This window comes from Furipterus horrens, unplaced genomic scaffold, assembly GCF_987537825.1.
Source record: "Furipterus horrens unplaced genomic scaffold, mFurHor1.1.pri manual_scaffold_7, whole genome shotgun sequence".
NCBI classification, from domain to species: domain Eukaryota; kingdom Metazoa; phylum Chordata; class Mammalia; order Chiroptera; family Furipteridae; genus Furipterus; species Furipterus horrens.
In genome coordinates, this window is record NW_028327177.1 from 130230022 (window position 1) to 130253481 (window position 23460).

General features: G+C 38.3%; 1 protein-coding gene across 1 annotated transcript in view; it reads right to left on the minus strand.

The window, feature by feature from the left end:
- The window catches only part of DYNC1LI1 (dynein cytoplasmic 1 light intermediate chain 1), a 38280-nt gene that overhangs the window by 6980 nt on the left and 7840 nt on the right, over positions 1-23460 (minus strand). The window contains exons 3-10 of the mRNA XM_090284437.1: positions 11353-11469; positions 10400-10630; positions 7721-7890; positions 5104-5197; positions 2510-2645; positions 1929-2040; positions 368-427; positions 196-240 (exon numbers count right to left, since the gene is read on the minus strand). Coding sequence (XP_090140563.1) covers positions 196-240; positions 368-427; positions 1929-2040; positions 2510-2645; positions 5104-5197; positions 7721-7890; positions 10400-10630; positions 11353-11469 — 965 coding nt within the window. The remainder of the gene's footprint in view (positions 1-195; positions 241-367; positions 428-1928; positions 2041-2509; positions 2646-5103; positions 5198-7720; positions 7891-10399; positions 10631-11352; positions 11470-23460) is intronic.

A 23460-nucleotide genomic window follows, 5' to 3' on the forward strand; every position in this document is an offset into this window, starting at 1 on the left:
AACACTGTAAAATAGATCCTTACGATGTGAGTCATCTTAGAGTCGTTATTCTTTTAAAAATCTCACAGATTCCAGAAGAATTATTAAGTTTTTATCAAAGTGCATCCATGTGAGATGCATACATGATTAAGAAATAAAGAACTAAAGCAATATGCACTGCATTTTAATAATTTTGTCAAAATCTGTAATACTGACCACAGGCCTTCCAGCTGCAGTCGGTGGTTGCTTTGCTAAAAGGGTCTAAAAAACACAAAAGAATTCTGGGTTAGATATTCATTAACATGAATTGCTGGATTTTTAAAGAAATTATATACAGTAACAGTTTACCCATTAACCACTCTAAGTCTGCTTCAACGTAATTTCATACCTGTAGCTTCATAAGAAACACCTGGTCATCTTCTGCCATAATTTCCTTCTCATGCACAAACTGAAATGAGCAATAAGCAATGCATAAATGAGCGAGTCTAATAACAGTAGAAGCAGGACTTTTGTAACTCATTTTTCCTACATATTCAGCAGATAGGAGAGCCATCCTGTTTTTATTTCAGGGAAACCCGGAGCAAGTTGCTTTTCACACAGGCCACGGTCTATTTTTCCGCCCTGTAGCCAGAGGATCCTTTGAAAAGGTTAGGTCAAATTACATCACTCCTTTGCTCAAACTCCCCCCTCCAAGCACTTCCCACCCCTCTTAGAACAAAATCCAAAGTCCTGACAAGCAGCCCTCGTGCCCGAGGCCCCACAAGACCTTAACTTGCCTTTCATCTCCCCCACTCTGGCCCTCTCTGGCCTCCTGCACATTCCTGCCGCAGGGCATGTGCACTTTCTGCCCCTCACCCCTCTTACCACATTCATTCCCTCACCATTCCAGCAACGGCATGCCTCCTGGGCCCGGTCCTCTCCCTCCCCGCTCTGCTTACTTCCAACAGCACTTATGACCACCTGAGAGATGGCCCCTGTACTGATTTACAGTTACATCACACCCTTCTAGTTAGCACCTAGTGCCTGACCAATGGCTCAGTAAGGACAACGAAAACAAAGCACAATTTGTTGGAAACAGAGAGACTGGGGAAAACCGTTGCTTTTTGATGTGTTCATTTCTTTTAATAGACGTCCAAACCAAATACCATGCCAACTGACATTACTTTCCTTATTTCTGATTACCCACAAACAGAAGACAGATGTTAAATGTGGACGTTTGGATTCTTAAGTACAACTCTTATTATATGTTAAATCAAAATTATTTTTTCTTGAAACATGTCCAAATTAAAAGCCTCTGAGAAGTACTATATGCAAACACTCATTTTTATACAACTTTTCAGAAACATCTATAATACCTAACGATAGAACACCATCTACTGCTTAACACGGATTTAAGATATATGAAGAAAGAGTACTTCCTGGTACCTGATTTAACAGGCGTAAGAATGACATGAACAATCAAGTCTAAACCTAAATAAAAGAAACTGGAAGCTCCTGGATAGCCTGGGTAACTAACCGATGACTGTGGAGAAGATGCAAGATCTGCCCCAATAGATAGATGCTAATTAAATGATTCTAGCCATGTTATCTTGGCTTTTGGCTGAGCTCTAAGTTAAAAAGTTCACAACTTCTCCCTATTCAAACTCTTTAAGATCCACACACTCCCTCATACTAATCTATGATTTCTGTTAGAACAGACTCTGAACTATTATTTTCTCATATAAATATACCAAAGACTAAGTCATGACTCGGTGACTAAATAGCTGATTTATGTTTTCATAAAAAGAAGATCTTTATTTTGAATGACACATTAGCAACACCCAAATTACACCTAGAGATGCCTTTGATAGGAAAGCACACCTTTACCTTTCTACCTTACAATCTGAAAATTAAGCACTCCCCCTCAGTTTAAAAGCCTAATTAATAAAACTATATACTAAAATTGTTACCTTTCGAACAGGTGGTTTAGTTATAATGTCTTCAAAATTATCTTCTGCTTTTAATGTTTGAAAATTTTCATATAATATTCCTATTTTCTTATCATTATCCCATCCTGCTGGACTGGAAAGAAACACACATGAGAAATTTTCAAGCCATGATCACATTAAGAGAATATGTTTATAAAAAAATTTTTGACCAATTATGAAAAACTAATCAATTTTTTAATTATACTGCTCAAGTTATGGTTTAATAATTTCTACTTAAAATAATTATCAAAAAAATTACAATCTTCCTGATTTTAAAAATGCCATTATAGTTTTTCTGGGGAGTGGTGGTAGTAATCATTACCACCTCCCCATCTTATTAAGATAACTTTTAAAAAGCATGTGTAAATTACATATTGGGTGTTTTATGTTATCATATCCAGTTAAAGAATAAGTAGATATACTGATATATATACCCAATAGTTAGTTATAAAAACAAGGCCTTTTGAAATGGGCTCGGGCCAGCAGTAAATCTAAAAGACAATGAAAAATAGGTCAAGGAAGGTTATAAATAAAACAGTCTCTATATTTAAGTGTATACTTACATAAATACTGCATCTTTTTCCACAACAACAACAGGATTCTTATACGGAAATCCATACAGTTTCTGAACGATGTATTTATATACTAAATCTATATTTTTGTTTTCTTTTACAGAAGTGTAAATAAGTGCTGCACCATCTGAATAATAGTGTTAATGAAATTTCTGGACAAATTCCATAAAAAGGCACCATTAAGTTCTTGTTCTCAGCCTAACATTCACAGCTATGTGATTAGTTTCAAAAATCATTTCTAAAGGTGTATGATATAATAATCAAAAATTTCAAAAATATAAAATACTTACATACAGGTTAAAATGCAAATAAAACATTTTATAATTAGCTGTACGTAATACAGTAAAACCAAAAGTTTCATTAAGCCAAGAAAGAAAAGGTAAATTTTAGTAATACTGATACCACTCCTACCTATATTTAAAGCACATGAAGAGGCAATTTGGTTTTGTTTTTAAGCTTCCTAAACTTCAGGGAGGGGTATTATTTATCAACAATTGCTTTGTTTGCCTTTTTTAACAGAAATGATTTGCACTAGTATCTCTTAATGGTTTTTACTAGTTCCAGGAATGAGAACTTTGGGGACAAAGCTCGGGTGACTGAAAAAGGAGAGAAGATGAACCAATAGGTATTACCAGGAAGCTTTCAGAAATGATCCAAGGTAAAGTAGATTACATGACCAAAACCTGAGCTAAGACAACCTCACATGGTGCTATATTAACTAAAGCAGACCCTAACTTTTATCCAAACAACATGATAGACCAAAAGATCAAGAGGCCTGTGAGAGGAGGGTCAGTGTGACCACTGACAGATGATGTGGTCGGAGTGGCAATCAGAAATTTTATGACCACTGGTGAGGACCGCTCTCTGGCACTGGTCATGGTGTCCTGAGAGAGATGGTAACCTAGGCCAGAAGGAAATTCTCAGAATGTTCTGACTTCTGATCTGCGATATTCATATTTCCTAGAATGTGAACCTCAAAGTGGTATTGCTAAATACTACTTATCATAAAACTTGGTAGAAACAACTAGCATAACTATAAGTAAAAGCTTAGCTGTGTAAAGTTTTCATTAATGATCTTTCTCATGAGAACCAATTCATGATAATTTGAAAGATTTCTACAGCTGAAAAATTTGTGGCAATTAAAATTTTAAAAACAAAGATATTGAACTGCTGCCCTCACTGTGGCACACACACCACCCCCCTCACTATCTTAAAGTGACTTGTCGCATTCTGTCAACTAGCTCTTCTAAAGGTCTGTAATTATTTCAGTGGACAGTCTCCTTCCTGATTACATTTCTGTATGTAATTTTCAAGTACGGCAGTAACTACATGTTAAAAGACTGTTCTCAAATTTTGTAGTCTTCAAAGACAAAAAAAAGCTATATAAAACGACTTCAATTACTTCCACTTTTTGCTTTCTTTTAAAGACTCTTATGTAGACAAATGCCCTTTAATTCAACCTAATTCACCCATTTATGTGACACAAGACAGAAGGGGCCATGCAAAGGGCAAAGTCCTGAAGGAGAAAAGAAAAGCACCAGTGCCAGCCAAGGGACCTTATTCATTATTCAGCGACGCTTTCTATTAAACGGTCCTTAAATTAAATGTCCATAATGAAAATGAAAAACTACAGATACTATGAGCATGTGTATGTTACTTATTACCTACTTCTAATGTCATTTCTTCACTTTTCAGACCCAAAAGCTTTGGGTGGAAAAGGAAACTGCAGAATATCCGATCCACAGCTCTCTCCACAGTGCACTCAAGCTGCGGTAAAGTTTTTGACAATAAATTCTCCTAAAAGCATTCACTGCCAACCCTTACTTTATCCTTCTTTTAGTTGTCTATATGATTCATTGGCTCATCTAATCCTTGCAACCTAGGCTAGACAAGATTCCTTCTGATAGCTTTTCTAACCAATCTTGTGATCGTCGAAATCATCCCAGAAAGCTTTTCAAAAGTATAGATTCTCGAGCTGACCTTAGATTGCTCCAATTCAGTAAGTCTTAGATGGGCACAGACAGGCACTGAAACCACTGAAGCAGACTGTGGAGATAACATACTGTACTAAACATACTGAAAATGAGAACACACAAACCTAAATGTTGATCTTGCTCCACCGCCCCCCCAATAAATGAATGCCACTTTTGGAGTGGGATGGGGGGGGGTCTGGTTTCATTTACTCATTCTCAAATAGAATGTCAATAGTGTAATGGCCAGCTAGAATATTATTAATTATACTGAGTATTAAATTATTCTATTTATGACTCAGAATTAGGCTTTTTAAAAAAAGATAACAATACATGCTTGTTTGATAACAATTTCATCTCGGTATTTTATGATATAAACATACTGATGATATGAATACCACTTTTTAATCAAAATGTTTACAATGCCACATAAATACCCAGATATAAATGATTTGAGAACTGAAATAAAATCTCCAACCAGAAGCAGAAGGAACAAAGCTTAGAGAATTTCTAAAGGCCATTAATTTAATTCCTTTCCTTAAACAAACAAATAAATAAACAAACAAACAAGAACAGGTAAGGTACATTGCACCAGTCAATGTATTAAAAGGATACACTGTAAACAAAACTTCCGGATATGTGACTGAATAAAATCAAAATGTTCATCTTTGTAGTCATGTTCTTTCTCCAATACACTAATGGCATCACACTGTTGAGTTAAAATAATTTAAAAAGAAATAGAACATTAACTTCAAATAATCAATGTTAAATATAATGATTTAAAGTTAAATTTTGGGTGAATGAACAGTAGAATCTAGAATATCAATTACTCCTAATTGTCTAGAAACATTTAGTTGGAATCAAGACTAATGAATAATTTTATTTCTTTAAAAAGCTCTGAATTCTCAGTTATATTGAATGTGATGAGAACACTAGAGAAAGTTTTAGTACAGAAAGGAACAAAGTTTTTAAGATTTAAAATCTATTCGTATTTATAAACACTCTAGCAGTCTGCACCTCTCACTACTTCCTCTTTGTTTCTCTGTTTATCTGATTACTCAGTTGACCTTCATTTCTCTTTTGGTGCTTTTTCCCTCTCACTACAATTTCACCAATAGCCAAAAAAAAGAAAAAAGGGCAGGGACTTACAGGCTATTTTTTTTTTTTTTAAATATTGATATCTATTTTTTTATTTGTTTGTTTTATTTTATTTTTTAGAGAGAGGGGAAAGGAGAAAGAGAGGGAGAGAAACATCACTGTGTGGTTGCCTCTCACTCATGCCCCTAACTGGGGACCTGACGTGCAACCTAGTAATGTGCCCTGACTGGGAATCGAACCAGCGACACTTGGCTCGCAGGCCGATGCTCAATCCACTGAGCCACAGCAGCCAGGGCAGGCTATTTTTTTAATGTCGCCTGTACAATTAATGAAACAAATCTGAATTCTACTAGCTACAGAAAAATGTTACAGAAAAAAGGCATGCTCAAACATCATGACATCTGAATAACTTCAATAAAACCTTTCTGAATTGAAGGTATAAAATCTAAAAATAAACAATGTTCATTATACCTGATATTAGTTTGGGATCAAACTTGATATGTAGTTTTTGCTATCCATATATACATCATAGAAGAGTCTCCTTGTACAATAATGATGTAGCATGTCTGTCCATTTCATAGAACATGTCCATTTATTTAAAATAAATGATCAATGATACTTATAATTATACTATTGACTTAATATTTTTCCTTTGAAAATTTGTGAAGCAAGTTATAGTGTAAAAACAGGAAAGTGTCTGCCAATAAACAGCTCTTTGCCAAAAAAAATAAAACAAAAACCAACCACACACAAAATGTGACAGTTTAAAAAGTTTTAAAGAAAAGGTATAAGAAACAATTAACTAAACCAGAATCATCATTTGAAAAGCAGGTAACGGGCTTGACTTAAATGCTACCCTTTCCCAATTGTTATTGATAAATTTTATAGTGTTTAAAGTAAAATTAAACTAGATTTAAAAATTTTAAGTCATTTTATCCTAAAGATAAATTCTATATCCTCCTTTAATTATATATGCAAATTTTATGTTACAAAAAATATTAGTAATTTTAAATCTCAAAAGGGTTTATATGTTCTGTCATTTTCTTACCTATTCCACGACTTACAAACAATAAAGACATACTACTTAGCCTTGACTGGTGTAACGCAGTGGATTAGGCATCAAACTGCGAACCAGCTCTATTTCTGGTCAGGGCGCATGCCTGGGTTGCAGGCCAGGTCCCGAGATGGGGCTGCAAGCCAAACGATGTTTCTCTCGTACATGGATGTTTCTCCCCCTCTGTCCCTCCCTTCCCCTCTAGCTAAAAATAAATAAAATCTTAAAGAAAAAAAAAAAAAAGACATACTACTTTGGACCAAGTGGGAAGAAGATAAACTTGAGATATAAATTATTTATATATATGTTTAAAGATTTTATTTATTTATTCTTAGAGAGAGGGGAAGGGAGGGACAGAGAGAGGGAGAGAAACATCCATCAGCTGTCTCTTGCACATGAGCTGCAACCCAGGCATCTGCCCTGACCAGGAATCAAACTGATGACCCCCTGCTTTGCAGGATGATGCCCAGCCAACTGAGCCATGCCAGTCAGGGTGAAACATAAACTATTTTTCAAGGAAATTTGACTTTATTACAAAGTGTATACAGTGACAGATTAAATTAACAGAATTCTAATTTTAGCAATCCTATTAGAACCTGAACCTCTTTAATAAATAAAAATCCCGATAACCACATATCAACTTTACAAAATGAGTGTTTAAGTCTTATATTTTAGTTGTTGAAAGTAGGTGTTGAAAAGTCTATTTTAAGTACATAATCTTCTGATATTAGCATACCAAAATTTAATGTGGAAAAATTATAAAAGTTAATAACTAAATTATTGTCTTACCTGTAATTATTTCTACTAAACTGATTGTATAATGAAGTCTAACTGGAATTTGGAAAATGACATTCAATCACAAATAGAATATCAAAAATAACATTTCTTTCAAAAAAACTATGATTAAGATCACAAAATCAACATGTGAATATCATTCAATATTTTAAACAATTATTTCTATTTGTCAAGAAAAATTACCTAGGAAAAATAATGTGTCACCTCCAAAAGGTGTCTGGGAAATAAAACAGTTGTTCATCCTTAGTTAATATCAGTAACAGAATCTCAAGGAAGCAAACTAACCTTCGTGCAAACTACTAGTACTGGAATGCCCAAGTTATGTGTAAGTGTATCCGCACCCAGAGGTAAAACCACACTGTCGTCTTTGTCTTCCTGTGACACAGTATTTCTTCTCTGAGGAGAAGCTGGGAAATCTTCTCCTGGCTCTACATATTCTTGAAAGTCTCTAATCACTGAAAAATCAAAGTAAATAATTTAATACACAGTTTAGAAATTGCTTTATTTCAACAGGTAGCTTTTTCTGCCATAACCTCAATATATATTTTACTAGTGTTTATACTTTGTTTTAAGAGAAGAAACAAAAAGGATTTGTGAAATCTCTTTCAAGGACAGTACAGCAACACTGGACCCTCATTAATTATTAGGAGGCAGAATACAACACTGACTGGCTCCCAGGAGTGGCGTTCAACACAGGTCTGTTTTAGTTTGTGCCAATACTTTGGGCTAGTAGCAATGTTACAGAGTGCGGGTGTCCAAAAATCCCCAGAGCCTGCGGGTTGGGAGGTGGGGAACAGGAAACAGCTTTTAAGATGCCTTCACATGCCTGTGGCTAGTGACTAGTGTCTTTGTTACACAAATAGCTTTGATACTTCCAAGGCCCCAAGAAGATGGGAGGAGTTTTTGGACCAGGGAATGGTACAGAGAGCACACAGAGCCTGTACAAGGTTCTGTGAATCATCAAAACTGGTTACCGTGCCCACTGCGTCACAGGATGCAGTCAGGGATTTAAAAATAAGCAGCAGACATTTTTAGGAGAATTCTCCATGTGGTTTTGAGAAGGGAGAATACCATGTGGCTTTGAAAGGGCAAAAGCAGAACCATGCGTGATCCAGTGCAACATGGCACATGTTTTCCTGGACTCTTATAAGGAGGCTGATGACATTGTACCCCAGATCCTGAAGGAGACATCTGACAAATAAGGGATGGGGAACTTCTGGCCATGTTTTTGGCTTCTAGCTTTTTGGGGAACAAGGGAAGTGCTGGGTCCTGTGGGAGAACAGGGCTCTGAGCTGAAGTGCTCACTATCCTCCCCAGGTTGGAATATTGTAAATAAAGACTTATTTTCCTCAACACTAGTTGGGTTTTACACCAAGGCGCCACGTGAAAGAACCCCCTTTTGCTCTGTAACAGCAATCTAACTTTGCCTCTATCTTCTCTAGCTCACAAAGGGCACTGAAAAGGGATACAAGAAAGGCATGTGGCCCTGAAGGGTGGCGGGAGGAATTACACCCTTCCTTTCTCTAAACCCTTTGTTGGGGTGCCTTTTTACATAGGTGCAATCTTGGGCCACATTCATTCTGTAACCCTAGTGAAAATTAAAGAGACACCACCAACACTGATACCTTTTTAGAACTCAGTTTTAGATGGTCAAAACCTCCACTTAAAAAAAATTAAAGTGAATGTTTCAAGAGCCTTAACAGTGTGCACTTTGGCTCAGTAATTGCTCTTTGAGGAATTCTCAAGTAAACAAGCAATGATGTGCACATACAGGGATTTCTATATAAGACTGCTTTTCATGTTTAAAAGCAAAACAAGTTATCCACAGCATAGGATTAAAACAGTATATGAGGGAATGTTATACCGAGACATGAAGGAGGAAAGTGTGTTAAACTTACAAGGGGCCAAGGAAGAGGAAATCCTGAAACTTGAGCACAGTTCCCCCAAGAACCAAGGGCCATGCATATACCCTTAGCAGCGCTGGTAGCTGCTACCCTTCAAATCAGAGCCTGAAATCTAACAGTGGTTCTCAAGTTTTAGCATGCACCCGAGTTTCTGATTTAGTAGTCTGGGGTGGGGCCTGAGAATGGCTTTTTCTGACTAGCTCCTAGCTGTACTGATACAGATGCTGCTAGTCTCAGGACCACCGCTGGAGTATAAATTTAGAGAGGGGGGAAGAAAACCCACAAGCAATGGCTAACAGGAAAAGAAAGGTATAGATTAAGAGCAGCTAGACATCTTTGTCAATGATTTAGTACATATATTCTCTAAAGTTTTTATTGTTTCCTTGTATATACATTCCAGTAAGCTGTCAATTCTCCCCAAAAAGATACTGTGAGCTAACAAGAACAAGGAAAAGCAGCATTCCATCTGTGTATTTTCTGAAGCAAAGTACAACATTGGCAAATTAAGCACTTTCCATGAAATTAAGGACTGTGACAACTGGCTTACACCCTGTTAGAAATGACCCACATCATTTTCATAATTTTCATGAAAATTTACAACTTACATGGGCACATACAAAATATATTATGCACTTTGTGAATCATAAAACCAGCTTAACGTCTTCATATTTATATTGTTCACATCTTTTTGGACATATTTCATTTTGACAAAGTTGATAAGATTGTTCTGCTTATCAAGAAATGAAACTGCTGAAAATGAGCAGCTGAAGAAAGATTCAAATTTTTCTTATCTTGAAAAACAACTCTTCAAAAATGAACACATATGGCCTTTTGGCAAAGGAGCAAAGGAAGCTCTATGAAAGTCTGCCATTATGTATACATTTCCAACTTAAAACTATATTAAAACCTAGCATATCCATTTAAATTGAATTTCAAAAACAGTGCTCACATTATGTTTTCTTCATAAAACATTACTCAAAGTCAAAAATTCCTAACAATTATGATAGCCAGTTAGGAAATTTGTATTTGAAATCTATATTAATATTTCTAGACTACTCACACTTCTGTTCCATTTCTTTCATTTCTTCAGGAGGAATTTTCAGCTTGTCAATATGTTCTCTAACAACACTTGCCCATTTCTGTAAAGAATCCAAAGCAGTCCAAGGCTTTGACATATCAACAACCAGCGTAACTAGAGTATCCTTCAGAGAAATGGCATCCAGTGAAAATTTGAGGAGGCCTTTGTGATACAGGTCTCCATCTAAGATCCACACATTACATCTTGTTTGATCTACAACAGACAAGGAAAGTTACCAAGGCAACAGGATTAAGTTATTTCATCATTCAACTAACAGTACTAACTTGGTATTTTAGGGCATCTCCGCAGGAGATGTCTCTTTTGACAAGGTTCAACTGTTTAGGTCACATCTACCAATTTAATAAAGGCCTAACAGATATTCAGGAAAATGATTTAACTGCAAATATGGAACATGAGCATCCTCTGCTTCGTATTTCTCAATCCGAAACCACAGACTGAATAACATGTTGCTATTCTTACCATTAGCAGATAGAGCCATGCATATTCAAGATATTATATATAAAAATGAGAAGGCAAGTGATCTATAGAAGAAAAGAAATAGGCTGATCAGATGAGCTGGGGAGATGACATTTTTATGTCAAAAAGTGAAGACAAAAGGTAAAAGGGGGCCAGCAAACAATCATAGGATACAATTATTTCACTGTCTTAGGGAAAATGAACTGAAAAATTGACATTCTTCAATGATGGCAAGAAATCTGAAGTCTGCACAGCAAAATATCTCAAGATGTTTAAAAATATCACTATATGAACTCCAATCCCAAACCAATACAAGTATGCCTAGCATAACCATTGACTGATTGGCATGACATAGTAGGACTCTTAGTAAAAAATGACACACTTAAAGACTAATATGAGCAGCAGTGCACCTTGGAAAAGACTTCAGTAAATTTAGATTACAAATAGATGACACTCACCATCCCTGTCTTCATCATGAACATTTAAATATAAATATTCCAGTCCTCTTCCTTTTTTGTACTCCTCTATTCCCTGAATTTTTCTTATTAAGCTTGTCTTTCCAGCTCCATCTTCACCTGTAAAAATGGACAAATCTTTTAAATTATAATATGGAACACACACACAAGGATGCTTTCTAGTGCTAAGTGAAAAACCTAACTAGAGCTAGTTTCAACCAACCAGAAGGGTAATTTGATGGAAAATAACCAGGAAGCTGGAGTGTTAAAGACGCACACTTCACCTCCAGGATGTTCCCTCCTGGGGTCTCTGTTCCTCTTGTTAAGTCTCCTGTTCTATCTTATTACAAATGGCTTCCTCTGTGGGTGTTTTTCAGGAAGCTCAACTCTTATGTCATCACAGTTTTATCTACAAAGAACAAAAGGCTCTTTTTCGGCTTTCAGTCTGAAGAATCTCAGGTCAATGCTCTTAACTGGCTCAGTGTGGGTCATGTGTGTACACACGCGCCAATCAGAGGAGAGATGGTGCAGCAGAACTGACTAGGGTAGGAAACTGTACTGTAGCCTCACCAAATCCATGCAGCCATATGAAATACGTAGCAAGGGAGAAGGGTGGCAGTTGGTGGGGTAGAAAAGTGGGTAAGAAAATGGGCAGAGGTAATGTAGAATAAACAAAAATAAAATGCGACTTTAAAAATATTAATAGCAATAATCATGTGATTTAAACTTGGCACAGGTTTAAAAAGTTTAAAACTAGGCTGCTATTCAATGTTTTGGTGAGGCCTTTTCTTATATGAATGTATTTAAATACTACATGACACTGTTTCATAAACTGATTTAGTTATTAGCAATATTATGTTAGTAGTAGTTTCTTGAATTTAAAGACTTATTCCTGGAGATTCATGAGTCCTAAAAATTGTTTTCATTTCCATGTTAAGCTTTGGAAAAATTATGTATGTCTTAGATATTCTGAATGACTGTCTTTTTATCTAAACACTGCCACAAGACTGCAGTGCCCACCTCTGCACTGGTGTTTATAATCCTGATGCCACACTGAGGCCAAGTGGTGCAGACAGAACAAGCAGGCGAAACTCAGCAAGAAGTATCACAGAGCAGTCAGTTCTATACTCAACTGTACTGGCCAGGCTGGTTCTTTTTATGAACAATTTTCCAACACTTTGGAGCAGTAAGTTTAGCCTTAAATAGGCAATAAAGAACTTGTCATTAAGTGAGTACTTATTTCTCAGTACTATTTTTGCTGTGTACATTAAAATGGCCCATTAAATAACAGATTGGGTTGAAAACAGTAATATGTACGATTAACGACAATGATTCCCATGATAGTCCAGCATGCTTAAAATGGAAAAAATAAAGTTAACCAGTGAAAAGTAAAATATTTAAGTACTTGTGTCTACTACTAAACCTAAGTAGCATTTAATTTCAGTAAAATATCATTTGCTATATTGAGTGATAATCTGAATTTTATCATTGTGTAGTTTTTATGGCATTCAGTTTATCATTTGTTTTGGTTTTGTAATTGTTCAAGAACTATAAACAAAAATAACGGAAAGAATTTATATCTAGTCACTGCAATAGGCATGAGCATTAGATATAAAAATAATTTTAATCACTGTGTAAGGAGATCTATGAAAACCTTTTGGAGAGTCTGAATAGGCAGAGTAGAGGATTTCTATGGCAGTGAAACTATTCTGTAAACTATAATGCTAGATTCATGTCATCATACATTTGTGAAAACCCATATGATGTGCAACACCAAGAACGAACCCTCGTGGATTTCAGGTGACAACATGTTAATGTCAGTTCATCAACTGTAATAACTGTAATAAATATGCCACCATGTAGGACAGATAGTGTGGGAGGTTTTGCAAATGTGGATAGGGAATATTCAGAAACTCTCCACTTCCCACTCAATTTTGCTGTGAACCTAAACCTGCTCTAAAAAATAGTTTAAAGCGTCTGAGCCTCTTCTTCAACTAGAAAAAAAAAGAATTAAGATTTTTTTTTTTTTATGGGTGACTACTTTCCTGAAAGAAATCCTCTAAGTTAAAATGACACCAAATGAAAAACTGTCCCACAGAAACAATGTCACATATTAAAAGCAAAAATTTAGTCCCTAGACTTATGATAGAAGCTTATATCAATAATACAATGTTCAATAAGAGTTTTCTAAAGTATATACAGATCCATAAAAATACAGTAATTACATAAAACTTCATTTAACAGCTCTTCTTTTTACCAAGCCTTAGTATATTTCATCTCTCACTCCCCTCTTTATTAAAGCTTTTTAATTTACTTTTAGAGAGAGGGGAAGGCAGGGAGAAAAAGAAGGAGAGAAACATCGATCTGCTGCCTCTTGCACGTCCCCAACCAGGGACCCGGGCCACAGGCACGTGCCTTGATTGGGAATCAAACGGGTGACCTTTCCGTTCGCAGGCTGCAGCTCAATCCACACCAAGCCACACCAGCCAGGGCTCATAAAACTTAATTTAATATGACACGAAATTTACCTTATTTCTTTAATTCTCACTCTAGATGTTAGAAAATGAAAAGATACCTTAAAAAAAGTAAAAATATTCAGATGAAGTGGGGAGTCAGGGATGGACGAAAAAGGTAAAGGGGATTAAGATACAAACTTTCAGTTATAAGATAAAACCTGAGGATGCAACGTACAACATATGAAATATAGTCAATGATATCGCAATAACTTTATATGGTGACAGATGGTTGCTATAGTTATCGTGGTGATCACTTCATGAGGTCTATAAATGTTGAATCACTGTGCTGTACATCTGAAACTAATGTACTTCAGTTAAAAAGAAGGAAAGAAAGGAAGAAACAAAAGAAGGAAGGAAGGAAGGAAGGAAGGAAGGAAGGAAGGAAGGAAGGAAGGAAGGAAGGAAGGAAGGAAGGAAGGAAGGAAGGAAGGAAGGAAGGAAAGAAAGAAAGAAAGAAAGAAAGAAAGAAAGAAAGAAAGAAAGAAAAAGAAGAAAAGGAAAGGAAAAAAGAGAGAAAGAAAGAAAACACTTCAGGGGCAAAACAATTTTAGATCAGTGTATTTCGACTTAATATTTCAAATGACTCAATGTTTTCTGAATAAAAAATATATTTACTCAGAATTTTAAGTATAAACAAGCAAAAACCATAATAATATCAGCTACAAGTAATCATTGATAACTTGGTTATCTCTGATGATGATATGAGTGGTTCTTTAAATGACAAATTTGCATCTTCCTTTTAGTTTATCTAATTCTAATTTAAAAGGTTTAATAGGCTCAGAACAGATTTTGAGCCCAAATTCATGACATAAAAAATACTGTCAATCTTAACCACACATGCTCACTATTTTAAGTTCTTGCAGCCGTTACTAGAGCATAGATGTCTCCTTCTACTAAGGCCCGAATACAAGATACTCACAAGGCCAGAGGTTATTCCTCTGAGTAAATGTTTTCCATCGTTCATGTCACTGGACTAATGGTTCTCAAAAAATTTATCAGCCACTGGAGGCGGGGGCGGGGGGGAGGGTTGTTAAGACACACTGCTGGACCTCACCTCCTGAGTTTCTGACTCAGTAAGCCTGGGGTGGGGCCTGAGAATCTGCATTTCTAACAACTTCCCAGTGCTGCTGATGCTGCTGGCCTGGGACCGCTGTGAGAACCAGTGCATTAGATAGTTACTACACTGAGCTGAGCACTAGAAATACAAATACCCATATGTCAAAGTTGCTGTCCTCTAGGAGCTCAAAACTTGGAGGGGGAAAACAAACAGAAGACAATTTTAAGATATTGTCATCAGGACTCGTCGTCGTCGTCGTCGGCAGCCGTCCGTCTCGAGAGACGATGGTGTAGCTTCTTAAGAGTCTATCTGCACCGCCGAGAATGGTTGTGCAGTCCGACTCGGGAGTGACACGGTATCTGTCTCCTCCCGTGTTGAATCGACATCCTGCGATGATGCTGGAGTGTCCTCTCCAGTGAAGCTGAAGCTACAGAGCCTGGGCAGGGTGATATGGAGGGTCTGCTGTTGCCCATGCAGCAGACCCCCCCTCTCTTCGCAGCTGAAGGGTCCAAGGGAAAGACGGAGTCAATACAGCTTGGCTTCAGGTGCGCCGCAGGAGTTGCCGGTGTTGACTACAACGTCAAACCGCCTTAGGGACTCCGGCTCCGGATTTTCTGTCGGGGTTTACTCCCTTAGCCTTTCCCCTGAAGAGGTATGCCGCAAGGCAGCGGAGGTTTTTTGGAGTCAGAGTTTTCCTTCTCTGATGTGCCCTGACTGGAAGATCGAACCAGCGACACTTAGCTCGCAGGCCGACGCTCAATCCACTGAGCCCTAGAGATAAGTGACTAACTAGGAAACCAGCCCTAAGGGAAAATTCTGGCTTTGCTTGGAACTCAGAAATCCTTTTGAAGAGAAGGTAATCTTGTAGTGTTAATGAGCTATGGAGGGTTGGTCATTCTAGGAAGCGAGGAAAGTATATACAGAGGCATGGAGGCAAAGAAATCCTTCTAGAATGGACAGATAAATTGAATGCATGCAATTTAGAATGTAAGGGGAAAAGGAGCCCAAAATTGAGAACAAATATGTCAGATCGTGAAGGGCATGTTACGCCAGGCTGAGGTGGTTAGACCCTATCCTGAAGATAATGGGGAGCCGCTGACAATGTTTCGGCAAAAGTGTGAAAGCCCGACTGACAAGGCTAAGTTTAGGAGTAAGAAGACTAGATAGTAGACTATTATTGGAAAAAATGAAGTAGCCCTGAGCTAAAGTATGAGCCATGGGAGTGGGGACAGCTGTCCTCAAAGGCTGATATGGTTGGGAGTTAGTGGAGACGAGCAAGACAGAAGTCAGAGAAGACTCCCCGCTACAGCTTCAATAACACTGCCCTCGTCCATTCCACTACTTGCCTCCGAGGAGGCTGGTCCTAAGTCTTCCTTCCGGGTAGCTCTTTCACCCTGCCCAACAATAGTGTTCCCCACAGTTCCTTCTTCAGTCTTCTACTCTTCTCACTTCGATGCCGCCTGCAATCCAGTGACCCCTAGACGTCCTTCCAGCCTTGGCCTCTCCTGACCTGCTTACTGGTCATCACTACTTGGATGTCCCATAGATACCTCAAACTTCAACATGCACAAAAGCAATTTCATTATCCTGCCACCTTTCCCCAACACGCTCACTTCTGTAATTATTAATATGAGACCCCAACCTCAAGGCCTTCATATCCACTGTTCCCTCTACATAGTGTGCCCGCTTCGGAAATCTGTCACCTAACCTTCTTCCCACCTTCTCCTAGCTATCTCTTCCTCAGGCAGGCTGTCCCTAACCACCTCATTTCAAATCACAACCTCCCAGCATTCCTATTCCTTCTTGTTTTGTGTTTTTTCCATGGAACTTACTAACATAATACATATTCTACTTAGTCACTCCCTCCCCGAAAAGCTGCAGAGCAAGGGGCATTTTTGTGTTTTATTTACTGCTGCAGCCCCAAGGCCTGGAGAGTGCCTGTGACCAAGGGGTCTATTGACTGCTCCTTCCATAACAAAATCTATATCCCTAAGCTTCCAACAGAGCAGTCACTAATAATCTTATCTTAACAAAAAAATGTGCAAAGGTATTATTAATATGAGACTCGCAAATCCCTGAATGAAGAAAACAAATTTTGTCCTCTTACCCACTTTGGGAGTATTTCAAAACTTTGTGTACTAATGGGTTTGAAATACAAAGCCTAAGAAAAAGAATGGGGACTTCCGGAGGCGTAGATAAACACAGTTCACCTCCTCATATAACCACATCAAAAAACTGACAACTAAACTACAGACCAAAGATCATTCAGAACTGTCAGAAACTGAGTTGAATGAAAATCTGACAACTATGGAACTAAAGAAACCACATCAATACACAAAGGTAGGAGACGTGGAGACAGCAACGTGCGGGTACCACACCCAAGTGTGATGGAGGGATATCGTGGGAGCAAGGGGTCCCAGCCCCACACAAGGACCCCAGACTAGGATACCAGTGCCAGGAAGAGAACCCCCATAACCTCTGGCTGTAAAAAACAGCAGGATTGGAGTTGGTGAAAAGAACTACTGGACTCCCTGGTAGTTCCTCTTAAAGGGCCCATGCCAAACTTATTCAGATGCACTCCCTCTGAGCTCTAGCAATACTGGAGTAACAGATTGAAAGGCACCAGTGGCATATGAGGAGGAACTGAAGTGTCTGGCATCAGGGTGAAAGCTGGGGAACAACTCTCTCCTAGACAGAAAGGCGATCAGAGGACATTGGGCCTTTTTGAGCCCTCCCCGCACAGAGCCACAGAACTGGCAGGCAGGAGACTCCAACAACCTGGCTTGCACTGTTTGCCCCGCTCTGACGTGTAACGGAGGCTCTGTCCCACCCCATTTACTGACCCACCTCCAGCCCCATACCTAAGTGGCCTCAGGCCCAGCACTAGCAGCAGCCAGCTTTGAATTACAGATTGGTTGGGCCTGGGAACCTCCAAGCCTAGCAAAAGTAGCAGCCATCTGCAGACTGCTTTGGAGCTCATGCTGGGTGGCCCTGGGCAGAACACAGGTGGTGGCTGACTCTGACCTGCACCACCTGGGAAACCCCAGAGCCTGTGAACACAGTCGACAGCTGCAGATCTTGTCAGAGCACCACCACCCTGCCCCTGCACAGCTGATCCTCCATGGAGGGTGGAGGTAGGTGGTCAGTGGCCACACCTGGTCCTTGCAGCTGACTGGCCTGGGTAAACCCCTCCTATTGATCTGCCAACAGCAACCAAGGCTCAACTACAAGAGGCAGGTGTACTCAGCCCACAGGAATGGTGCACCTTGAGTACCCAACTTGGGTGCTAGGGGAGGCTGTGCCACCCTACAGAACACCTACTACATTAGGCCACATTACTAAGACACAGAGTCATAGCAGCTCTACCTAATATATAGAAACAAACACAGGGAGGCTGCCAAAATGAGGGGACAAAGAAGCATGGCCCAAATGAAAGAACAGATCAAAACTCCAGAAAAACAACTAAACAAAATAGAGATAAGCAATCTACCAGATGCAGAGTTCAAAACACTGGTTATAAGAATGTTCAAGGAACTTGGTATTTTAACAGTATAAAAAAGAACCAGGCAGAAATGAAGGATACACTAATGGAAATGAACAATTTACAAAGAATCGACAGTACAGTGGATGAAGCCAAGGATCAAATCAATGATATGGAACACGAGGAAACAAAAAACAACATAGCAGAGCAACAAGAAGAAAAAAGAATCCAAAAAACAAGGATAGTGTATGAAGCCTCTGGGACAACTTCAAGGGAACCAACATTAGCATTATAGGAGTGCCAGAAGAAGAAGAAGAGCAAGAAATTGGAAATCTATTTGGAAAAATAATGGAAAAAAACTTCCTGATTAGATGAAGGAAACAGACATGCAAGGCCAGGAAGCAGAGAGTCCCAAACAAGATGGACGTAAACAGGTCCACACAAAGCCACATCATAATTAAAATGCCAAAAGTTAAAGATAAAAAATCTTAAAAGCAGTGAGAAAAGCAGTTAGTTACCTATAGGGAAGTTGCCATAGGGCTGTCAGCTGATTTCTCAAAAGAAACCTTGCAGGCTAGAAATGATTGGCAAGAAATATTCAAAGTCATGAAAAGCAGGGACCTAGCCAAGATTGCTCTATCCAGCAAAGATATCATTTAGAATCGAAGGGCAGATAAAGAGCTTCCCAGACAAGAAAAAAGCTAAGGGAGTTCATCACCACCAAACCATTATTATATAAAATGTTAAAGGGGCTTATTAAGAAAAAGATAAAAACTATGAATAAAATGGCAAAGGTTCAATCAACAATTGAATCTAAAAAAAACAAACTAAGCAAACAAGAGGAACAGAGACAGAATCATGGATACGGAGAGTGTTTTGATGGTTACCAGACAGGAGGGGGTTTGGGGGAGTGGGTGATGAAGAGGTGAGGGAATTAAGATTAAATTGGTAGTCACAGAACAGCCATGGGGATATAAAGTACAGCCTAGGAAATGGAGTAGCTAAAGAACTTACATGCATGACTCATGTACATGAACAAAAATGGGGGGATTGCCTGAGGGAAGGAGGGGTGCTGGGGGGGACAAAGGGGGGAAAATTGGGACAACTATAACAGCATAATCAATAAAATAATTTCCAAAAAGGATTAATTTCAAATTTGTTAACATGTTTCCAAAAAAAAAATTAAAAGACTGTAATTCACCTCCCTTTCCTCATATTCTCGTCAAACAGAATCATCAATACCTTCCACTTCCAGCTCTACTGGAGCAGAAGTAGCCGCAAACGTGTACTGAGTGCCTCCTGCATGCATTCAACTCACATTAATTCCAACAAACCACAACTGTAAGGAGGAATGATTACTTCCCTTTAGGAAGATAAGGATATTGAGGCTTAGAACTGTTAAAGTTAACTATCTTTATCCAAAGTCTCATAGGTAGGAAATGGCAGGACCAAGATCTGAATTCACATTAATTTAACTCCAAAGCATGTTTTCCAATATACAACACTGCTGCTATCTTTAAAGGCCATCAAAACAATACTGTTTATTATTTTTGTATTATGATTCACTAGAGAAAAGAGTATTTCTGCTTTCAGGGGCTCACTGCTATTTTCAGAAGAAAAAGAGAAATGATTTAATACATTTTTCTCTGCGGGCTGCCACTGAGTAATAGGTGGTTATGTTACTATCCTAATTGTACCTCTAAAAACTGGGAATGAAGTTTGTTTTTCTCTACTGGTAATCTCTCTCCTGAGATTGTAGATGAAGACAGTTGTGCCTGTTAACACTCAGCACCTTGCGGTTCCATTGTAAGATAAACGTTACAACATTCAATCTGAAAAAGAACATACTGTCAAATAAATGTAATGTGGTAAATATGGTAGTGTGAGATTTTTTTCCCACCTTGTGATTTTGAAATTTTTCACAGTAAAAATCAGGAGTGTTCACACTGAGAACAGAGAACATCTCATAAACATACACAGACTATAAAGAACTCTAATGAAATCCTCTCTAGTCACAAATGAAGAAAGTGAGGCCAGGCCACAACCATAAAAACTGTAGAAGCCTGGCAATAATCCAAGCCTCCCAGAGAGAATTCAAGACAACCTTCTCAAAAGGGCAACTTACCTTTTTTCTCAAAAAAATGGGAAGGGGGGAAAGAAAACAAAAACAGAAGAATATTTTATTCCTAAGAATATTCTAATACCTAAGAATGCTTGGCACAGAAAACATTCTCAAGATATTGAAAGCACTATGCTTATTCAAACAAAATCTTTTTGGGAACAAAATTTCTAGTAACTCGTCTTTCCCCCTTTTCACCTCTAATAATATTTGGAAGTTATAGTTTGCTGAAAATTAAACATTCATATTTTACAGATATTAAGTGCCTATTTCTTCTTTTCCTAAGTCTTTGTGGGGTTTGGAGCCTCTGGTCCCAACCTGAAGGTCTCCATGCCCCTCCCACTCCCAGAAATGTGTGTCTCTCTGGGTAATGGGATTTGTGCTTATTTTTTTCTTCCTTTCATAAGTTTTAAGCCTCAACTATAATGACCATCTTCTGTAGCTGTCACTTTTTCTACACCTAAATAAACACTGACATGATTTGTCTTGATGACAAGTATGGACCTCTGAAAATAGACATATTTAATTAAAGGCCTACAAGGCCAATGAACAAAGTCTCATTTGTTCCCTCCTATGTCCAGGAATCTTAATCTGAGGTATTTGCAAAGATGCAGTCTTGCTCCAGGGTTAAGCACATCTTCCAATCACATTATTTGCTATCTGTTATTTTCTCTTTTCATGTCTTTAGGCACTTAACCCATGGCCTCCTCCCAGTTCTCTTCTCCTCACTATGAAAACATGCCACTCAAAAGTGAACATTCACTAAATTCATACCACCCTCTAATCCATTCCCCATCCTGTAGCTGAGTGATCTTCCTAAAACAATCTCATCATGCCCCTCCCTCTCTAAAGACCCTTCATCAGGGCATTCTAGTTAATGAAATGCATGTGGAAGTATTTACAGGGAAATATACTGATAGCTGCAATTTACTTTAAAATGCATTTTTTTAAAAAAAGGTTGCATAGCAGGACATGTGATAATGAAAATACAGTTAAGTATTAATGGAAGAATCTATGTTTGGGTATTAACTGCATAACTCCTTCTACTTTTCTGTATGTTTGGAATTTTCATAAGATGTCAGGAAAAAAAAAAAACCCTTCAGGGATCTTCTTCCTGCTCTTGCAGTACAGGGCAAACTGTAAAGGTCAATAACCCTACCTTATCCTTTCAGTCTCTTCAGTGTCCTCTAGGAAGCTTTGATTCCGCAAGCCTGGTTAAGTGCTCTTCTTTGTCACTCCCAACAGCATGTCGCACACTTAAAGACACTTCAGTATTGTGTTTGTGTGTGAGCGTATTTGTGCATTTCCTTCAGCATACTGTGTGTCAAGTCTGTCCCCTTCATTCAACTAATTCTTTGGACAAGGTCTCTTAACAGTAAAAGTTCTAGCTTTTAAGGCGCTTACAGACCATGACATTATCCTATTCTTAATAGACGTTGTGTCTGCTTGCTCACCCAAATCAGACACCCAGTTGTCTGAGTCTCTTCGGGCTGCTACAACAGAAATACGTACCAGAGGCTTGGTGCCTTTTAAACGACAGACACTTAGTTCTCACAGTTCTGGAGTCAGGGAAGTCCAAGACCAAGGCGCTGGCACTTTTGGTGTCTAGAGAGGACTGACTTCCTGGTTTACAGACTGCCATCTTCTCACCGTGCCCTCACGTGGCTGAAGGGTTGAGAGAGCTCTCTGGTGTCTCTTTTGTAAGGGTCCTAATGCCACTCATGAGGGCTCCACCCCCGGGAGTTAATCATCCATCCAAGGCCCCACTTCCTAATGCCATCACACTGAGGGTTAGGATTTCAACATATGACTTGCGGGGTGGGGTGGTATACGTTCACTCAACATAGAAGATCCTTTACCAAAATTGATCTTGATTCACAACCACAGTCTCTATTTTCATAACTATAACTTACCTGCAATTGCTTGTCCAGGCCTTTACTACCACCTATTAAAATAATTCATCATTCACATTTATAAAACTCAAGTGGCTACCTCTCATCAGTAACAGATCAATTAACAGTGAAAGCTCATAATACATATCTCCTTCACTAAACATAAGAAAACTTTCTAGTCACTGGCCTGAGCTACTGGTACTCAGCTGCCTTGCCACACCCAAGCTGAATGACATTTGAAGACATTAAAAAGTGCACCATGAATAAGCCCTTCTCTCTAATCTATTATGCAATTAGGATAATTTAAAATGCTAAAATTCAGTTATGCCAGTATTTGGAATTGACATTTAAAAATCATCTTGAATGGCCAAACCATTCAAAATACAAGTCACTAAATTCCAAGTTATATTTGGAAACCACATAGTACCTAATAGTTTGAGAAGTAAAAGAAAAGAAAAACTGCTACATATGTACCTCATTGGATGCAATTAATTTACCTTTAAAGGGGCAAGTAGGGCAATGGCATCTGTGTGGCTTCTAACAATGATGAGAGAATCCACATACCTATTGTCCATAAACCGTAAGAAAGTTTATCTTCAGTTCCTGGGCCTTCAGCTGGCAGTGAGACAGACACACTAGCCAGCTTTACATGTGCCAGCCAAGTAGTTAATGATCTGTAAACATACACTTACACCAGCAGAAAGGTACAGATTAAAAGATGAAAGTCCTTCTATAACATAAAGAACCCTCTAGTGATGGTGTTAAAATTATTCTCTAAATATTTTATCTAAATTTGCACTTTCATATTAAATTTTCATAGAGGGCATGTCTTTAAAACAAATCAAAACATTTCATTAGACCCAATTCTACTTTCATGTCCTCATCCAGGCGTTGGGAAACTTTTTCGGTATTGGACTAGGTAGTAAATATTTTAGGCTTTGCAGGGCACATAAGGTATCTGTCACATCTTCACCTTTTTTTTTCTCTCCCAACTCTTAAAAAATGTGAATAAACAAACCCCATTCTTAGCTTGCTGGCCACACAAA